General features: G+C 43.5%; 1 protein-coding gene and 1 long non-coding RNA gene across 2 annotated transcripts in view; one reads left to right on the top strand and one right to left on the bottom strand.

Moving 5' to 3' along the window:
- Positions 1-15,537, top strand: part of HACD2 (3-hydroxyacyl-CoA dehydratase 2) — a 112,910-nt gene extending 97,373 nt beyond the window's left edge. Inside the window, exons 5-7 of the mRNA XM_072725257.1 lie at positions 3,435-3,556; positions 5,950-6,128; positions 12,464-15,537. Coding sequence (XP_072581358.1) covers positions 3,435-3,556; positions 5,950-6,128; positions 12,464-12,546 — 384 coding nt within the window. The 3' untranslated portion in view covers positions 12,547-15,537. The remainder of the gene's footprint in view (positions 1-3,434; positions 3,557-5,949; positions 6,129-12,463) is intronic.
- Positions 10,042-17,120, bottom strand: LOC140594324 (uncharacterized). Its single transcript, XR_011995047.1, has 3 exons — positions 17,086-17,120; positions 11,871-11,967; positions 10,042-10,455 (listed from the first exon to the last, which is right to left on the bottom strand). It is a non-coding gene; the product is annotated as an uncharacterized lncRNA (long non-coding RNA).
- Positions 17,121-17,405: the final 285 nt, after the last annotated feature.

Raw genomic sequence — 17,405 nt, 5'->3', positions numbered from 1 at the left:
GTATAACTTCACAGTTAACCTTGGTAAATCTTATCTTACCAGGGTTTTTTGTTGTGGTAACTTTTGTTTCCGGTTTTTTGTTGTGGTGGCGGTAACTTTTATAGTTAACCTTGTTAAATCTTATCTTACTGGGTTTTTTTGTTGTGGTAACAAAATTTACCATTTTAACCATTTTTAAGTGTATGTTCAGGTGCAGTAAGTACATTGCCGTGTTTGTATAATCATCAGCACCATCTGTCTCCAGAACATTTTTCATCTTCCCAAACCAAAACTCTACCCCCCATTAAACGTTTATTCCCTATTTCCTGCCCCCCTCCCAGCCCCTGCAACCCTCTGCTTCTACTGTGTGTCTCCCTAAATCTGACTGTTCTGGGTACTATATGTGTGAGATAATTGTCCTTTTGTGACTGGCTAATTTCACTTAGCAAACTGCGTTCAAGGTTCGCCCAGATTGTAGCATGTGTCCAAACTCCCTTACTTTTTAAGACTAATGTCATTGCATGTATAGACCACATTATGTTTATGGATTGAGCTGCTGATGGGCATTTGGGCTGATTCCACCTTCAGGCTATTGTGAATAATGCTCTTATGAAGACGGGTGTACACATATCCATTTGAGAACATTGATCTTACTAGCTTCAACTCATTACATTCTGCCCCTGTTTTGTGTCATTGGACAATTGTGAATCAAATAAGCTTGATCTCCAGCTTTACCCAAGTCCCTTGTTTTTGTTGTTTATTTAAGTAGGCTCCACACCCAATGTGGAACCCAGTATGGGACTTGAACTCATGACCCTAACATCAAGACCTGAGCTGAGGGGCAGCCCGGGTGGCTCAGCGGTTTAGCGCCACCTTCAGCCCAGGGTATGATCCTGGAGACCCAGGATCGAGTCCCACGTCGGGCTCCCTGCATGGAGCCTGCTTCTCCCTCTGCCTGTGTCTCCGCCTCTCTCTCTCTCTCTCTCTGTGGGGGGGGGGGTCTCTCATGAATAAATAAATAAATACTTAAAAAAAAATACCTGAGCTGAAATCAAAAGTTGGTGCTTAACTGACTGAACCACCCAGGCGCCCCTTCCCAAGTCCTTTCTTAATAACACTGTTGTATTTCCTATTGATCTAAAGATATCATTTCTGTGAAATGGCCATTTCCCCTATTCTGTCTTTTTTAAAAAAAAATTTTTTTAAGATTTTTTTTACTTATTCATGAAAGACACAGAAAGGCAGAGACATAGCAGAGGGAGAAGCAGGCTCTTCACAGGGAGTCTGATGGGGGACACGATCCCAGAACCCCGGGATCACGCCCTGAGCCAAAGGCAAACATTCAACCACTGAGCCACCCAGGCGTCTCTGTCTTTTTAAAATTATAACATGGTCTTCACAGCTGGGCTCTGGGAGCAGCTGCTTTTACAAATTCAGCCTGAGTCTGAGCTTATTAGAGTTCTTTTGGTTCAAGTCTAACTTGGGGGTGGGGAGTGAGGAACGAGTCAGATTACGCTGGATCAAAGTGTAAGGTTTGGGGGGGGTGTTTGTTTCTTACGTGTCTTTCTGAAGGCTACTTAAGACTGCACAGAAACTAATATCGGGTATCAAAAGCAGGAACTTAGTCTTGGAGTGACCTGATGAGAATTGAATTTGTTTGCTCCACAAACATTTATTGAGCTTCTACTTGTGAAAAGCACAAAGTGCTTTTGGGACTCAGAAGATGAATAAAACACATTCCCTGCTTTCAAGATGATTAGAATGCAAAATGTTGGAAGAACTTCCTATTGCAACCCAGAGGTCTTTAAGCAAGGCTTCATCTCATAGCTGTAAAATATACCTCCTTCAGATGAAGAGGATTACAAAATACATCAAAAAGCAAAATGTGCTCTGAAATTATGTTTTAGTATAGATGGGTTTTAAAGCAAGGATTTAGGGACAGACTGAAAAATAAAACATGAAAGCTTCAGAGGTGTTTAGGTTTCACTTTGGCTAAGAGCACCAGGAAAACAAAAAGTACTCTTGCTCTTGACAATGTAAAATTCTTATTATTTTTAGGGATTAGTAACTATGCATTTATGAAATTCTTTGTCAGAGCAATTTAGTTAATAGGTATGTAAATGACTAGTTACTTTATTGTGTAGGTGGATCGCTCCATGTACACTTTCTGAGGAAGAATATAAGTGCTAAAAACTGTTCACATTGCAAATGCAAAGAAGAAAAGTTAAGGTTAGAATGCTGCACCTTTCTTGTATTAGGTGTTAGGAATGAGACGGAGAAGATCCATCTTGTCAAAATCTGCTCGGTTCACTCAGTGGAATTTCTTAGCAACACCCAACTCTCTACCCGTTTCGGATCCAAGAAAACGTGAGTGGATTGAGTGCGAGGTAGTTTCTAGTTACTGGCCTTCAAGCCTACCAGAACCATCGTAAAGCTGGCTAGCGGGCTGGTGGAGGCACCAAGCAAATGCCAGGGTGGCAGAAGTACATGTCCATGTGAGATTTGCAGTCCAAGGCCTCAGCCCCTAAAAACCACCTATGGGGCTGGCTGGCTTAAAGTTCCTTGCGTTTGCAGTGTAAAAGCAATTCTGAGGAATTTGGAAATTCTAGAGCTCTTCTGGCTTTCTGCCCCTCCTGTGGTCAGCATGGAAGCATTTCTAATTTTTTTTAATAAAGATTTTATTTATTTATTCATGAGAGACACAGAAAAAGAGGCAGAGACACAGGCAGAGGGAGGAGAGGCAGGCTCCATGCAGGGAGCCCGATGGTGGGACTCGATCCTGGGAATCCGGGATCAGGCCCTGAGCCAAAGGCAGACACTCAACCACTGAGCCACCTGGGCGTCCTGCATTTCTTATTTTTAAGTTAAACCAAGCTTCATCTGGGGGAAGAAGTCACGAGTGGGAGGGCATACACGGGCCCTGCCTTTCAGGCGGTCTCTGGCTCTTCTTCCCTCACTTGAATTCGTCCTACCCAGGGAATTAGCCTCATCTTCAGCTGTGTTTCAGTCACCACCTTCCCTTTCTGTGAAATTTTCAGATTCTTAGTTGTCATGCAAATCAAATTAAAATTCTTATCAATGGACAAAACCCCCAAGCTTTCCACCTTCTATCTTCTTATCTAACTAGTCTTGGCTCCCACCAACATCAGTCCATATTCTCCACAGGAGACCCACAGACAAAACTCACTCATCTGTGTAATTCCTGTTCCTGCCTCCCTTACTCCTCAGTAAGCTGAGTTCTTCTCCCTTGTCCCTAATCACTTAGCTCTACACAGTTGTCGTCGGCACGTGTTCCTGTATGTGGCCAGCTATCCTGTGCTGTGGCCACTTGCTTACTGCCACCCCCGCCCCCAAGCTCTGCAAGGGCACGGGGGGCTGGCACTGCGCACGGGGAGTGCTTCTTCGTTAAAATGTTTTATGTGTTTGCTTTTGCTTTTGTTTTTCATTTCCTTCAGGTACAGAGTGAAGACAGTGTCCTCCTGTTTGTTATTGCCTGGACCATCACAGAAATTATCCGATACTCCTTTTATACTTTCAGCCTATTAAACCATCTGCCTTACCTCATCAAATGGGCCAGGTAAAGTACATGGGATGAAGATGAGCTTTTGAAATGATCCATCACTGTATTTGTCCTTTATTGCTAAATATTGCCTCCAGTCTCCTAAAAATAAAGCTGTATGATGTCAACTGTACTTCTTCTTCTTCTTTTTTTTTTTTTAATTGTATGAGACAGGAGTTGGGATTGATGATTGAGACTGGTCTGTGGATTTCATCAGGATAAGGGACACTACTTAGGTTTGATTAATAGAAACACTTTAGTTTTAAATAAGTATTTTTATTGGATCAATTACTTTTATTTAAATTATTCAATAGAGATTTGATGTAACATCCCCTTTTTGTTCATGTCAAATTTTGCTGAGGAGCCCCTGCCATTATGTTTTTTGGACCAAGTCCAGTTCTCCTAATCTCCATTTTGCCAAAGAGCTATGATTCTTAATTTTTAATTAATAACCAACATTACATGTGGTTTTATCTTGTCAGCAATTTCATTTTGCTTTGATCATTTTTACCAGTAATCTTACTTATGAATTAGGTAAAAGGCTGACAGTGCATCTGTTTATCTGAGCTAATTCATGAGATGGTGATGAGCAGTTTTCTGAATTGGAGAGGACTGTGGTGAGAGTGACAAAGCAAAAGGCTCAAAATTGTCGTTGGGGCTCAAGTGCCTCCTTTTCATAGAAGGAAAATGGTGGTGCCCAGACAATATAGGAGTCTGGTGACTAAATTAGAGACCTAAACCACTTGTTTCCAACATTTCAAGTACAGTTTTCTATACTTTCTTTTTCCAGTACACAGTTTTATTAGGAAAGGGGAAGGATGGGAAGAGATGGCAGTTGCTAGCCAACCTGGGCAGGCATTGTGGGAGCATCTCCTGTTACAGGGAGAGTAGGCTGGCCAAGCCCTGATCTTCACAGTGGAGAAGGATTCTTTTATCCTTGGTTGTCTATGGTTGCCCATGGCCAATGGAAGAATCTTCCCGGTCCACCATCCCCTTTAGCAGAGCTGAAGTTGGCAGCGCCCAGGAACACAGAAACATGACTTCCGTTCTTTGTCACCGATTTCTCAGCAGATTTGTGCACCTGGAAGTTTGGAGCCCAGAATGCTCACTGTCAGCCACAAAGAGCCAGAGCCTCTTTAAAATCTGAGCTGATAGTTTCTTTAGCAATACTTACACCTCAGAATGATTTCCATAATGTTCCATACGATGAATTTCTCTCTGAATTCTTTTTGAAACATTAGAGAACTTTTTGAGGTGAAAAAAAAACTGTGGATTCCCTTGGTAATAGTGATTGTGGGGTTTTATTATTATTATTGAAAAATTATACAGTGACCAAAAGCTATTGGGAATTTTTGAAGGTTTTTAAAATTAGCATCTGTTTCATTTTTCACAATAATAGGTATAGACATTGGACTGATGGTAGCAGATAAGCACACTGGATGTTCTGTTCTTTTCAGTCCACAGACCAGACATGGTGTTCATTGTAGGGATGAATCCCTACAATGTGTAGGAATCCCTATACACATGCTCCAGCACCTCCCCCACCAACTCCTTGCAAAGCCCCCAGCCCAACTCCCACCTCTGCCACAGAGCAGGACCCTTCTATAAACCATATTTATTTGTTTAGTTGGGCCAAATTTTGAGGCTGACCAAACATATTTATTTTATCTTAGAACATTCAGAGATGTACCTGCTATATGCCCTTTTCAAAAAGTGGCTTGCAAAACCTCAAAAAGAGCCGCCTTCTTATTTCTTAGAATGTGCGATGCAAGGATGCCAAGCATCTCTGGGTGCCAAGACCCACTGCCTCTCCAGTATCCCCTCCATCCATCCCCTGTCCCAGCCGCTCTCTCACCTGGCTTCCTTTCCAGCTCTTCCAGAAGGACAGGGCAGGGGTTTCTTCCTCCTACCTTCCGGTCCTTTGGAGCCTGTCTCAAGAAAGTCTGCTGTAGCTCCTTTATATCCAGGCATCACACACCTGCTAATTAGCCTAAAAGCGTCCTATCTCAAGAAATTAAGTCCACAGCTCCCGCCACATTAAGTCCATTTTACGCGTAATAAAGTTGCCCTTTCCACTTGAAAAAAAAATAGTGGGTAAGAAGAATTTAAATAGTGGGTAAGAAGCGGCACCTGGCTGGCACTTGAAAAAAAAATAGTGGGTAAAAAAACTTAAATGGTAAGAAGCGGCACCTGGCTGGCTTCAGTCAGTAGAGCACACGACTCTTGATCTCAGGGTTATGAGTTCAAGCCCCCACGTTGGGCTTAAAAGGAAAGAAACAAACAGTGGGTAAATAGGAAAATGTAGAAACGATAGCTTCCTGAAAGACAAGTACTGAATGGGGGGGAGGGGGTGTATCTTTTTATTAACACTGTCTTGGAGTCTCAGTCATGAATATTTTGTTTTATTTCAGGTACACACTTTTCATTGTGCTGTACCCAATGGGAGTGTCAGGAGAACTGCTCACCATATATGCCGCTTTGCCCTTTGTCAGACAGGCTGGCCTGTACTCCATCAGTTTACCTAACAAATACAATTTCTCCTTTGACTATTATGCATTCCTAATTCTGATAATGATCTCCTATATTCCAAGTAAGTAAACAATTAACGCATATATTTATGTACGTTTTTAAAATTGGCTCTACAATAACTAGAGTCAAATGTTTCTAGATGTTTTTATACCATATCCAAGTAAACGTAAATCTAATTTATTGGGAATGCTTTGGTTTTTATTGAGTGGTGACTGCAGAGGGGATTTTCTCTAGTACTAGTCGAATAAAGATGAACGCTTCTCAATACAGCTGCCACAATGCAGCCCTTCTCCGTGTGTGGGTTTGAAACAGTGAATACCAGGAAAGGTGAACTACCTATTGGGGGATCGCACTGAGTGCAAAGCAAAAAAGGCCATTAAAGACCTTACCTTGACTTTTTCTGTTTCTTGAGAATGGCTTATTACGGTATTTGGGAAACATTGTAAAAATATTTTTGCATTTTCATTATATCAGAATAGACAGTTACTTCATTTTTAAGGTATCAATAGTGAACTAGAAACAAATAACAAAATAAAAATAGATTTTTTTTTTCTATATTTCTTATTTTCTTGTTTGGAAATATGCACTAACATCATCCGAAGAGGACATTACGTTCTCTTCAGAACAGTTTCCAATTATTTTAATAGTACTGCTAAAGGTTTAAATACAGATAATCAAAAGTGCCTATCAATGTACTCAGTAACAAGGAGAAATGGCCATTTCTGAGGCTTCTGTGAAGTGAGTCCTGTTTGCTGAGGAAGAGTTGTTTAGTCCTTTATTCGAATTCTGATATTCACTTAAAATCCTGGGATTGATTTTCACATACCCAAAAGGATTTTGTTCTACCCGAAGACATATGAAGTTAAAGTTTCTTCTCATTTAGCTATTTCTGTAGCCATTGTGACTGTGAATCTTATTTTGGTCTATAAGATGCTATATTCTTCCCTAAACCTCAGGTTAAATTCAGATAGGAAGGTTGGATTTTTCTCCAGCCCACAGCGTGAACTGAATGAATCATCCGAACAATCGTAAGCGACATGTTTGTGTCCTTCTGTGGAAAATCACATTTCATGCATTGTGAGAAAAAAAACTACATCCAGATTTCATGTGAGCGTTTATCTTGGAGGAATTCTTGAACAGCAGTTCTGCTTAATGATTCATTTTCCCTTCCTTATTAATTATCAAGTCCTCCTCTCTGGTGCTGGAACCATGATGGCCAAAGGCCCTTTCTCTTCAAATTGAAAAAGATAGTTGCTTTCTAAAGAAAACATCAATAGAGAAAAGTCAAGAAATTTAATAAAAAATTAGCTTACAGTTGTTCATCTTTTTTGTTTTGTCCCCTTAGAGTTTCATTTTCCACTCTCTAGAGCAACAATTCCCAGTTGCAGTTTTGCCACACCCAGAGTAACACATATTATCCCAATGGGCACCACAGGATTTATTAAAAATCAGCATAAGGGGCCACCTGAGTGGCTCAGTCAGTTAAGCATCTGCTTTCGGCTCAGGCCATGATCCCAGGGTCCTGGGATCGAGCCCCGTGTCGGGCTCCCTGTAGGGAGTCTGCTTCTCCCTCTCCCTCTGCCTGACCCCGTCCCCCCGCATTTGAGCACATACTTTCTCTCTCTCAAATAAAATCTTTAATAAAATAAAATCAAGGGATCCCTGGATAGCTCAGTGGTTTAGCACCTGCCTTCGGCTCGGGGCGTGATCCTGAAGCCCCAGGATCAGGTCCCACATTGGGCTCCCTGCATGGAGTTTGCTTCTCCCTCTGCCTCTCTCTCTCTCTCTCTCTCTCTCTCTCTGTGTGTGTGTGTGTGTGTGTGTGTGTGTGTGGTGTGTGTGTGTGTGTGTGTCTCATGAATAAATAAAATATTTTTAAAAATAAATAAAATAAAATTAGCTGAAGGTTTGAATGAATGAGAGGTAGATGCCAGATTGGATAACTGGAAGAGGAGCAGGGAGGGTGTAATAAAGTCAAACCAATAGTAGGGTGCTGCCACATTGGCAGAAATCTGGGGCCCCTACCTCAGAGTTGCTCTGAGCTCTTAGTCTGCCAGAGAAGGAAAGTCTTCATTCCTGGGCGGCTCTCCAGGACAGCCTGAGTCTCTCTGTACCTCCTAGGTTTTTTGTGCTCTGATGGCCAACCAGCAAGCGCCCAGTCTTTGGCCTCTGCCTCCCCCCACCTTGGTCTAGTTAAGGAGCCAGGACAGGCACAGGCAGTCTTCCCTAGTGATAGGATTCCTGAAGGAAAACAAACCCCGTTCTGTGGGACTTTCTTTCTGGGCCTTCAGAGTGAGAGAGAAGAGAAAACAAAGCGGGGGAGGGGGGTGTTCTCAACCAAAGTTGGCTTTCTTTACTGTGGTTCCTTCCCCTTTTTTGGTTCTCAGCCTCCTTTTGGTAAGAACTTCACTTGGTTCAAGTCTATATTCATTCTTCCTTAAGACAGTTTAACTCCTATAGACCAAGAAAAGGGGTTGATATCAAATAAAGATGAACAGATTTTCTCCAAATCCCTGACCCCACACTCAGGCTCAAGATGATAGCCCAGACCGTATCTTCTGCTACAAATCATTTGTGTCTGCTGGCACTCATTATGCTTTCAGCCTCAGCCTCAGCCAGTGGCCCTGGATGTTTTTAGTTGTTTAGGTTGTTAATATTGAGACCAGTTTGTACAGTTCACTCCAGCCAGCAGCACATTTCCAACTTTCCAAAACTTTGTATTTATAAGAAGAAAATGCAGAGTTAAGAGGGGTTGCTGTTGACATCCAGTCTCCTTTACCAAATTTGGTTTTCTTTCCACAACTTAAGTTTCTTTTCATCTTTAATGGGAAGTTGGTGAGATACATGTATTATACAAAGTAACAGTCTTTCTTTATGGTCCCAACTGTTGCATTGTTGCACATGTAGCCCAAATTGTGGCCCATGAGCCATGGCCCCAAGAGTTTCCTGTTTTGGGGTGCTTTGGAATCCTTTACAAGGTGCTCCTCTCCCACTTCACTGCACCTGCAGTATGTATAGTATCTATGGGACTCAGTAGACATCTAAGTCCTGTCTACATTTCCTGCTTCCAAATTGGTAAAACTAGGCTTTTACCACCCAGTAGGGGTGGGGATTTAAAAAAAAAAAAAAAACCTGAAAAATGAGAAACACTGACGTCGGGTGAGGACACTAAGATGCTGAGCACTCTCTAGATTGTCAGTAACCATAAGCACACCTCAGATTTTTAAAGAGACTGAGAAAAAACTTGCCTCAGGCAGAGCACTTCCATTTGCTCTCAGCCTCCAAGTCTTCCTCTCCCTGGAGAAACCCCCACCCCTACCGCAGCACTCACGTGCACAGCGGCCATCTCCATTCCATGCGTCCTGGACTGGGAGAGCAGAAGGTAGAATTGAGGATAGCGTGTTGTCAGGTCAAGATTGTCTTGGGGTTTTTCTTCATTGTAGCCCATGGTTAAAAATAGTAGCCATGCATCTGGAATTGTTCCAGCCATAATAGTTGGGCCCAGTCTAAACACGTGGGTCGTTCAGATGGAGACAGTGCCACCCAAGCTCTGGTCACCAAGGGGTCATTACCAGAACTGTAGAGAACCTCCAGCCCAAGTACCCCCATTCCCCTGGCCTCCCTCATACACATTCCTTTGCTTGGGCACTGAGAAACTTCTGAAGTTGTAAAGAATTAAAAGGGCCATCCCTGCCCTCCATTTCTGACCTCTGGTCCTCTTGGTAGCCAGTAGGCCCTTGCCTGTGGGGATGAGGATGCTCTCCCATCTTGCTCTAACTGCCACCAAGGGCCTGGTGAATGGCTTCTAGGTCATCCTTCCTCACACCCTCTGAACTAGCAGCGAAGCTTCAACCACCCCTGCAACCAGTGGAAAAGTCCTTAGTGTACTTTGCCACAAAGTTTTCCTTTACTAAAGTTTATCTATAGAAATATGACTGGCCCCACATTTTTAAATGATTGCAATTAGCATTCCTTATGGTTTAATTATATCTTTACTTCCAGTTTTTAGATTATAGAGCTTGTCAAATTTTCTGGCTTTCATACCAGAATAGTTCTCTCCCTGTTGAATTATATGCACAAGCTGGGTCTTTTCTCTGAATAACTTCCTGCCTGCAAATAGCGGGTAGAGTGGATGGCAGCCCTGTTCAGCATCGGAGCCTCCTCTGCAGTTTATCAGATCTATGTGCACACACCCACTGATGTCTTGGAGTACTTTGGGAGAATTTGAAATTTGGCCAACTTGGAACCCATTTAAAAAGGAAGAAACTGTCGGGGCGCCTGGGTGGCTCGGTCAGTTAGGCGTCCAACCTTTGATTCGGCTCCGATCTTGATCCTCAGGGTTGTGAGTCTGAGCTACACGTTGAGCTCCACACTGCGTGTAGGGCCTACTTTAAAAGAAGAAGAAGAAACTGTCAGGGAAGTAGTAGAAATTACCTCCTCAGAAATACAGGTTACTGCCTACAAAATAGTGATTGGAGCTGTTGAGAAGGGAAAGGAGGAAAGGAAGGATATTGTACATTTAAGGCCATCTGGCTGGAGTCTGTTCCATGTTGTTGAACCCCCAGTTCGCAATAACCTTGTGAAGGCCAGGTAGCTTCAGCTGGCATTTCCCAGCAGGAATCCTGGGGACATTCGGGATGGGGCAGTTAATAGTTTGGGGCACTGTCACACATTGCAGATTTGGGCATTTTCGCCTCACATGCTAAACGCCCGTAACCTCGCTCCTCCAAATATAGTCCCCTCCCCCAACTGCCAAATACTCCCGGGGAGGTGATAACCACCCCATTTATTTGAGAACCAGTACTCTTTAAAGTAATCTGTGAAATGACCAAGAACAGGGGACTCAGTCGGTTAAGCATCCAACTCTTGGTTTCCACTCAGGTCATGATCTCAGGGTTGTGAGATGGAGCAGCTCTTGGGCTCCATGCTGGTGTAGGCCTACTTCAGATTCTCTCTCCCTCTCCCTTCCTGCCCCCCTCCCCCAGCTTTCCTGTGCCTGAGCTTGCTCTCGCTTTCTCTCTCTCTCTCTCTCTCTCTCTCTCAAATAAATAGGGGCACCTGGCGTGGTTCAGTTGGTTATGCATCTGCCTTCAGCTCAGGTCATGATCTCAGGGTCCATGTGGGATTGAGCCCCCACATGGGGCTACTGGCTCAGTGGGGAGCCTGTTTTTCCTTCTCCCTATGCCACTCCCCCCTGCTTTTGCTGTCTCTCTCTCTCTCTCTCTCTCTCTCTCTCTCTCTCTCTCTCAAATAAATGGGTGGCTCAGTTAGTTAAGCATCCACCTTTAGCTCAGGTCATGATCTCAGGATCTTGGGATCCAGCGCTGCATCAGCAGAGAGCCTGCTTCTTCCTTTGCCTGCCACTCCGCCTGATGGTGTGCTCGCTCTCACTCTCTCCCCCCTCCCTCTCTCCTTCTCCCTCTCTCCCTCTCTCTCTCCCTCTTGCTCTCTCTCTCTCCCCCTCTCCCTCCCTCCCTCTTTCCCTCCCTCTCTAATAAATAAAAACCTATAAAATAAAATCTTTAAGAAAAAAAAATGACCAAGAGCAGAATCTCTAGTGCCTAAGATATTAGCTTACTTTTCCTAAGGACTTTCTACATCCACGTTTGGCTTCTTCATGTTCACATGAAATGTCATGGCCTTCCCCTTCATCAGTCTTCCCACTCAGGGAACAATGTTTCTCAGGAAGTACTTTTGGTAGATCCCCTTGGGTGACAGAAGGGACTAGACTGAGTGTCAGTTGCCCAGAGCCTGGTCAAGAATTGTCAAGAATTTGCTGTGAACCCCCCAGCAAGTCACCTACCCTCTCTGGGGCTTGCATTCCTCCTCTGTAGACAGGAATAATAAGTCCATCACTAGAAGTCACCTCCTTGTAGAATCAGAGAATAAATGTGAAGACACTATGAGAGAGGGTAGAGAGTTATCTGGCAGCTCTGTGGCCTCTTGATGGGTAATCATAGTGACGGTACCGCCTGTCCCTCCCGTCTGTACCACCCTTCCCCTTCGGCTAAAACAGGAAAAGGTAAGTCTCTGCATTGCTCCTCCCGTTCCCCAAGCCCACCATGTTCCCTGCCTTGGATACTGGATGAGAAAGCAGAGTCAGGGATCCCTGGGTGGCGCAGCGGTTTGGCGCCCGCCTTTGGCCTGGGGCGCGATCCTGAGACCCGGGATCGAATCCCACGTCAGGCTCCCGGTGCATGGAGCCTGCTTCTCCCTCTGCCTGTGTCTCTGCCTCTCTCTCTCTCTCTCTCTCACTGTGTGCCTATCATAAATAAATAAAATTAAATTTAAAAAAAAAAAAAAAAAAAGCAGAGTCAAAGAGGACCTCAAGTCCATGGGCTTTAAATACAACATGCAGTTGTAAGTGGTCTTAACCAATTCTTTCTTTTCTTACAGTTTTTCCCCAGTTATACTTCCACATGATACACCAGAGAAGAAAGGTCCTTTCTCACACTGAAGAACACAAGAAATTTGAATAGCTCCTGCTTTCTGCGCACCCCCAAAACACAAACTTTTCAGTGACAAAAAAATGCTGCAGACTTTTTGAGTTCCCAGTACGTTTCATAGAAAATAAGTAAGAACTATTTTTAAAATATTAAAAAAATAATAAAACAAAAACCAAAATCCAGTGTCATACAGGCCTGGGATTTTATTAAACAACAACAGCCGCCGCCACCACACAGTAACAACAACAACAACAGAAACTGTTACATACAACATCCTGGCCGGTCCATTTCAGCATGCTCTTTCAACCCGAAGTTCCCAATATTTATGATGGCACTGGAAAGGGATTTGGCATTTTCCATCCTCCTGTTTCCTTCATGTATCTGCTAAATAAAGATCTGTAACACTAAGTAGTCGAGAGTTACAGTCTGAGTAGTGAAGTCGTGCCCGCTGAAGGCCCAGCGTGCAGGAGGGTTGTGTTTCAGACTGCGGTGTGTTCAGCATTCTCTCTTCCAAATGCCTGACTGCATGCTGGAAAGTCTGCATTTCTGACGCGGCAAACCTTGTTCTCTGGAATGTTATGAGGTTATGGCTGGGACCTACACCCTCCTATCTAGTGAATGAGTTGTGTAAGGTGCATGTCTGCGAAGCCTAGGGGTAGTGCCCATAATCTGAAAACAGCTAGAACCCTGTGGTTTGTTTTCAGTTGAGTCACGTCTACTTGCCACTAAGAAACGTGCTTGAACTTAAGTGTGTCTGCATCGCCGAGAACCTATCCTATCGAGGCCTCAGCCTCAGTCACGTTCTAACACGGTGACAGTTCTCACAAAGGGAAAGCTCAGTCACAAGCAAATGACACGTGCCTTTCCCCGTATCATCCTCAAAACACTTCCAAGTAATGTACCGACCAGTAGCTGTTCTCACTCATGGACCCAAAGCCAGGCTAGTCACATCAGGGGCAGAGAATCTGTCATTGGAAGCACATGGAAGGTGTCGCTTTAGAAATGTAATCCTGAAGAACGTTCAGGAATAGGTTTCTACACCCTTTTATTTTTCAATTTCATTCAACTCTCCTGTTGGGATACTTTTCCGATTTATGGTCCTGTGTAGTTCCTACCAAGCTGTAAATCCAGAGTCAGCAAAGTGTCCCAGTTGGGCAGACATGAGCTAAATGCAGTGTCATCTCCATGTGTTCGAGCAGCCAAGAAATACTTTGGTCACGTAGGCATGTCTAATTACCACCGTGTGTTCATACCATTTAATTGCTCAACTGTGCATTTAAGACTCTTCAGGAAAGGGTTAATGAAAATGTAAAGCCCAAGTTCAGATTTGCATTAGATTTTAGACATAGGATGGTCTTTGTGGATTCTTTTCTGTCTTTTTTTTTTTTTCTAATGGTTGATACTTGAAATTTTAAAAGCCTATCTTACTAGCATTATACATAGAACAGTGTCACGATGGAAAACTAATTTTTTAAATGTTATTTTCATAGATGCCTGATAATTAAGATGAAAATGAGAAGAAAGTATGGAGCCTCAAATTTAATGCAGGCAGATGTATAATAAAATTATTTTTGAATTGAGCATTAAAATTCTGCTTCAAGTCAGCAGTCTTAACTTGGGCATGTTGAGATTAGAATCTGTTCTTGTACTTCATAAACTAAATATAGAGGAAAGATTATTTTTCATGTGTTTTTCTCTTTCTTTTTCCAAAATGTATTTCTACTGTAAAATAGAAACAATTTGAGTTATATTAGTCTTATTGCTTCGTTTGGGTAAGATTTTTTTTTTCAGTCATTTCTGGAATAGTCATAGAAGATGGGATGAAAAAATGTAGGTTTTCCAGGATCAGTGGATTGGGGGTTTTATCCAGGCCTCTCTGTTAGACTCTGTCACTAGTTACGAAGAACAGTCTGTCGCCAACAGTGGTGTCGCATCAGATTGAACCTTGGCAGCAAGAAGACAGCGAGCAACTCCCTCCTGAGAAAGGGTCTCCACCCCAGTGTGTATTTTGATCCATCAACATTTAAAAGGCTGGTGGCGGATAAGTAAGGTATGCCCGGGCCATGTCCTTCATTCCTCCCCTCTCAGTAACTGGTTTCTTTATCTCTAACCTGAATTAATTCCTCCTTTGAGGGCTAGTGGTCTTTTCTGAATTGAGAACACCTAACCCTACCAACGGTCACATCTTGCAAAGTGCGAGGTGGCGTTCGGTGGCTATTTTGTTAGGCTGACTGTTTCCATTTCAGGACATAGTCCAAGGTATCATCTGCCCCGCCACCCACCTGGTTGGGTGTTTCAGACTCCCCACCCCCCGCCCCCCGGGGACCATTTTCCAGGAGAGAATTCTTTGAGGTGCGCAGTAGTGCTCTGTAGACACAAGCTGCTAATCGGCATCTCGCTGGGTTCCGTTTGCTCAGGTTGTGATCACTCATTTAACACATACTGACCATCATCAAAGGCACCGTGGAGAGTTAGTCATGGGATAAAGCACTGTCCTTCCAGACAGAATGTGTTCCTCGGGAGCAAACTTCCCACAGAAAGGGGCTTAGAAGATGTGTAGAGATAAAGAGGCACATGCAGATTGTGCCCTCCTCTCTACTGGTTTGTTTGGGTTATTCATTTATAACAGAAGGTCGGCAATGATGTGCTACGACCTGCAAGTTATTTCCAGTTTTGAGTTTCTAGATAAAACATCAAAACCAGTACCTATTACTCCTTTGAAATTTGGGTAAAAAAAAAAAAATCATACAGCCACATATAATAGTCATTTTTGTATTTTTTCTATGTTGTGAAAACCAAAATTGTAATTTTATAAGTCTTTGATTCACGAAAATTATATAATTTAAATGTATTTTTTGTATATTTAGACATAAGGAGTTCCAAGACTATGGCTAACTTTCTATGCATGCATTTGGAAGCTGTTTTTACCTGATAATGTCAATGTGGTAATAAGTTGTACTCATAAACTACTGACCTGTGTTGCATTTCAAAATAAACTGGTGTGTGCTCTGCCTGGATTTGAAATACTGACCAGTGAGTCTAGTGATTTTTCGCAGTTAAGTTGGCCTGAACGTGGTGTTTGTGAGACGATGGAAGAGTTTCAGTTTTGTCACGGACTCCAGTCCTTTCTTTGATAGGTTTAAACTCTGTTTCTGCTGTCCGCAGTGCACTTGCAGGAGGAGACGATTATACTTAAAGAGGCTTCCAACAAGTCCTTCTTCCTGCCAGTCAGTCGTCAAGCTTACCCAAAGCCCTCTCAGCCTGGCCACAGAGGGACAAGAGGGGTTAGTTACGTAAGTGATGAGGAAACCTAAGAAAGCCGGGAAACGATTGAGGGTCCTTGCCTTACAATGTTGGGTGGTTTGTTTTGGTTTCGGTTTTTGGCAGTGTGTTTTTCTGATAGAAGTTAAGATGGGAAATAGGGTTGCCTGGCAGTGCTCATCTTATAGCAAAGCAAGGTGTGGTCAAGTGCCTCCTGAAAATGCCTTCTGCACTCTCACATTCACAGTAGGCAGTGGGGGCCCTACACCCCCCCGGGCCACCTCCGTCCTGCTGGCTCTAAACCCCAGACCTCCTCACCTCAATGCAGCCCTCACCTGTGGGCTGGGCATCGTCTAGGGCGTCATCTCCGAGTGATCTCTTTCTCATGTGCCTGCAGCAGTAGCATGCCCACGGCCGGGCCCACCAAGTCCTTCTCCGAGCTGGCCATCACTGTGGTCCAAGAGCATGGCCCTTGTTGCAGAGGGAACATTTTCTTTCCCCCGGCTGTCCGAGCATGGCCTAGACCTTGGTGATTGTCGGACCAGTCCTCTCGTATGCAGTCTAGTGTGTCTCAGAGATAGGCATTTCATTTATGAAAAGAATTATTTCAACTAAAGCTGAGGAACAGATGGTTAAGTTAATAGTAGAGGCTACCCAGAAAATGCAACCTTGACAATCCTAGGGTGGTAATGGGAAACCAGGGCTTTCTAATCTGTCATTGTCATATTTTGTGGCAATTATGTGTACTATGTTAACATAATAAGCTCTGGCCTGAGGAATTACCATTGGTATAATTAAGAGACCTCCTGTTACACACACTGTTCCAAAAATACCGCTGTGTGTTGTTCTGTTCCCTTTAACAAGAATGAAGACTAGCTTTGCAATTCCTCATATTATTTAAAAAAAAAAAAAAAACAGCCTTACAAATGGACTGGCTCATTGTCATACAGTTTAGTAGTGAAGAAACTGTTCTAAGCAACTCTTACCAAAAATAGCCCTACCTATTAACATTCCCCTGCCTGCGACTGAGAACCAGAATTACGAGAGCTGTATGGGTCTTTGACCAACACTTCCTCTCAAATGTGAGAGACGATTCAATCTTTTCTGCTTTCGAACTTAGAAAGCTTCTCCTTAGCGTTACTGGGGCAGATCGCATTACCGAAAATAATCTCTTTTCCCCAGAAATGGCATTTCACCCCTAAAAAGTCTCCTTCGATGAGCAAAAATAAAGTATCAGAGAGGCTGTCTAGATAAGCACCGAGTACCCATTTCATAAAATCTTTATATTTGGGAGTTGTGTTTTCTGCTCACCAGTTCCAGAGCGTAGACTTCTTAGCACAGCCGCGCTTTCCCATCAGTCTTTGACCTTCGTGGATGCAGCCAGATGCGTCTCCAGATACCGCACCTGGTTCAAGGCCAAACTCCCTTTCTGCATAGTTGGCGCTGGGCTGCCCCGCTGGGGGGCAGCACCTCACAAGCGATCGGGCCCTGGGAAGTGAGACATTTGGAACCGGCTTCAGCCCCAGGACGGCAAAGGCACACTCGTAAAAATTAGTCACGGGTCTCTATTGTCCATATAAAGCAAAGGCAGTCGGATTTTAAAGCATATTCTGGAGGGATCCAGGAAATTA

This window comes from Vulpes vulpes, chromosome 1, assembly GCF_048418805.1.
Source record: "Vulpes vulpes isolate BD-2025 chromosome 1, VulVul3, whole genome shotgun sequence".
NCBI classification, from domain to species: Eukaryota; Metazoa; Chordata; class Mammalia; order Carnivora; family Canidae; genus Vulpes; species Vulpes vulpes.
Note: the sequence above shows the minus strand (reverse complement) of the source record. Positions and strands in the feature narration are given on the sequence as shown.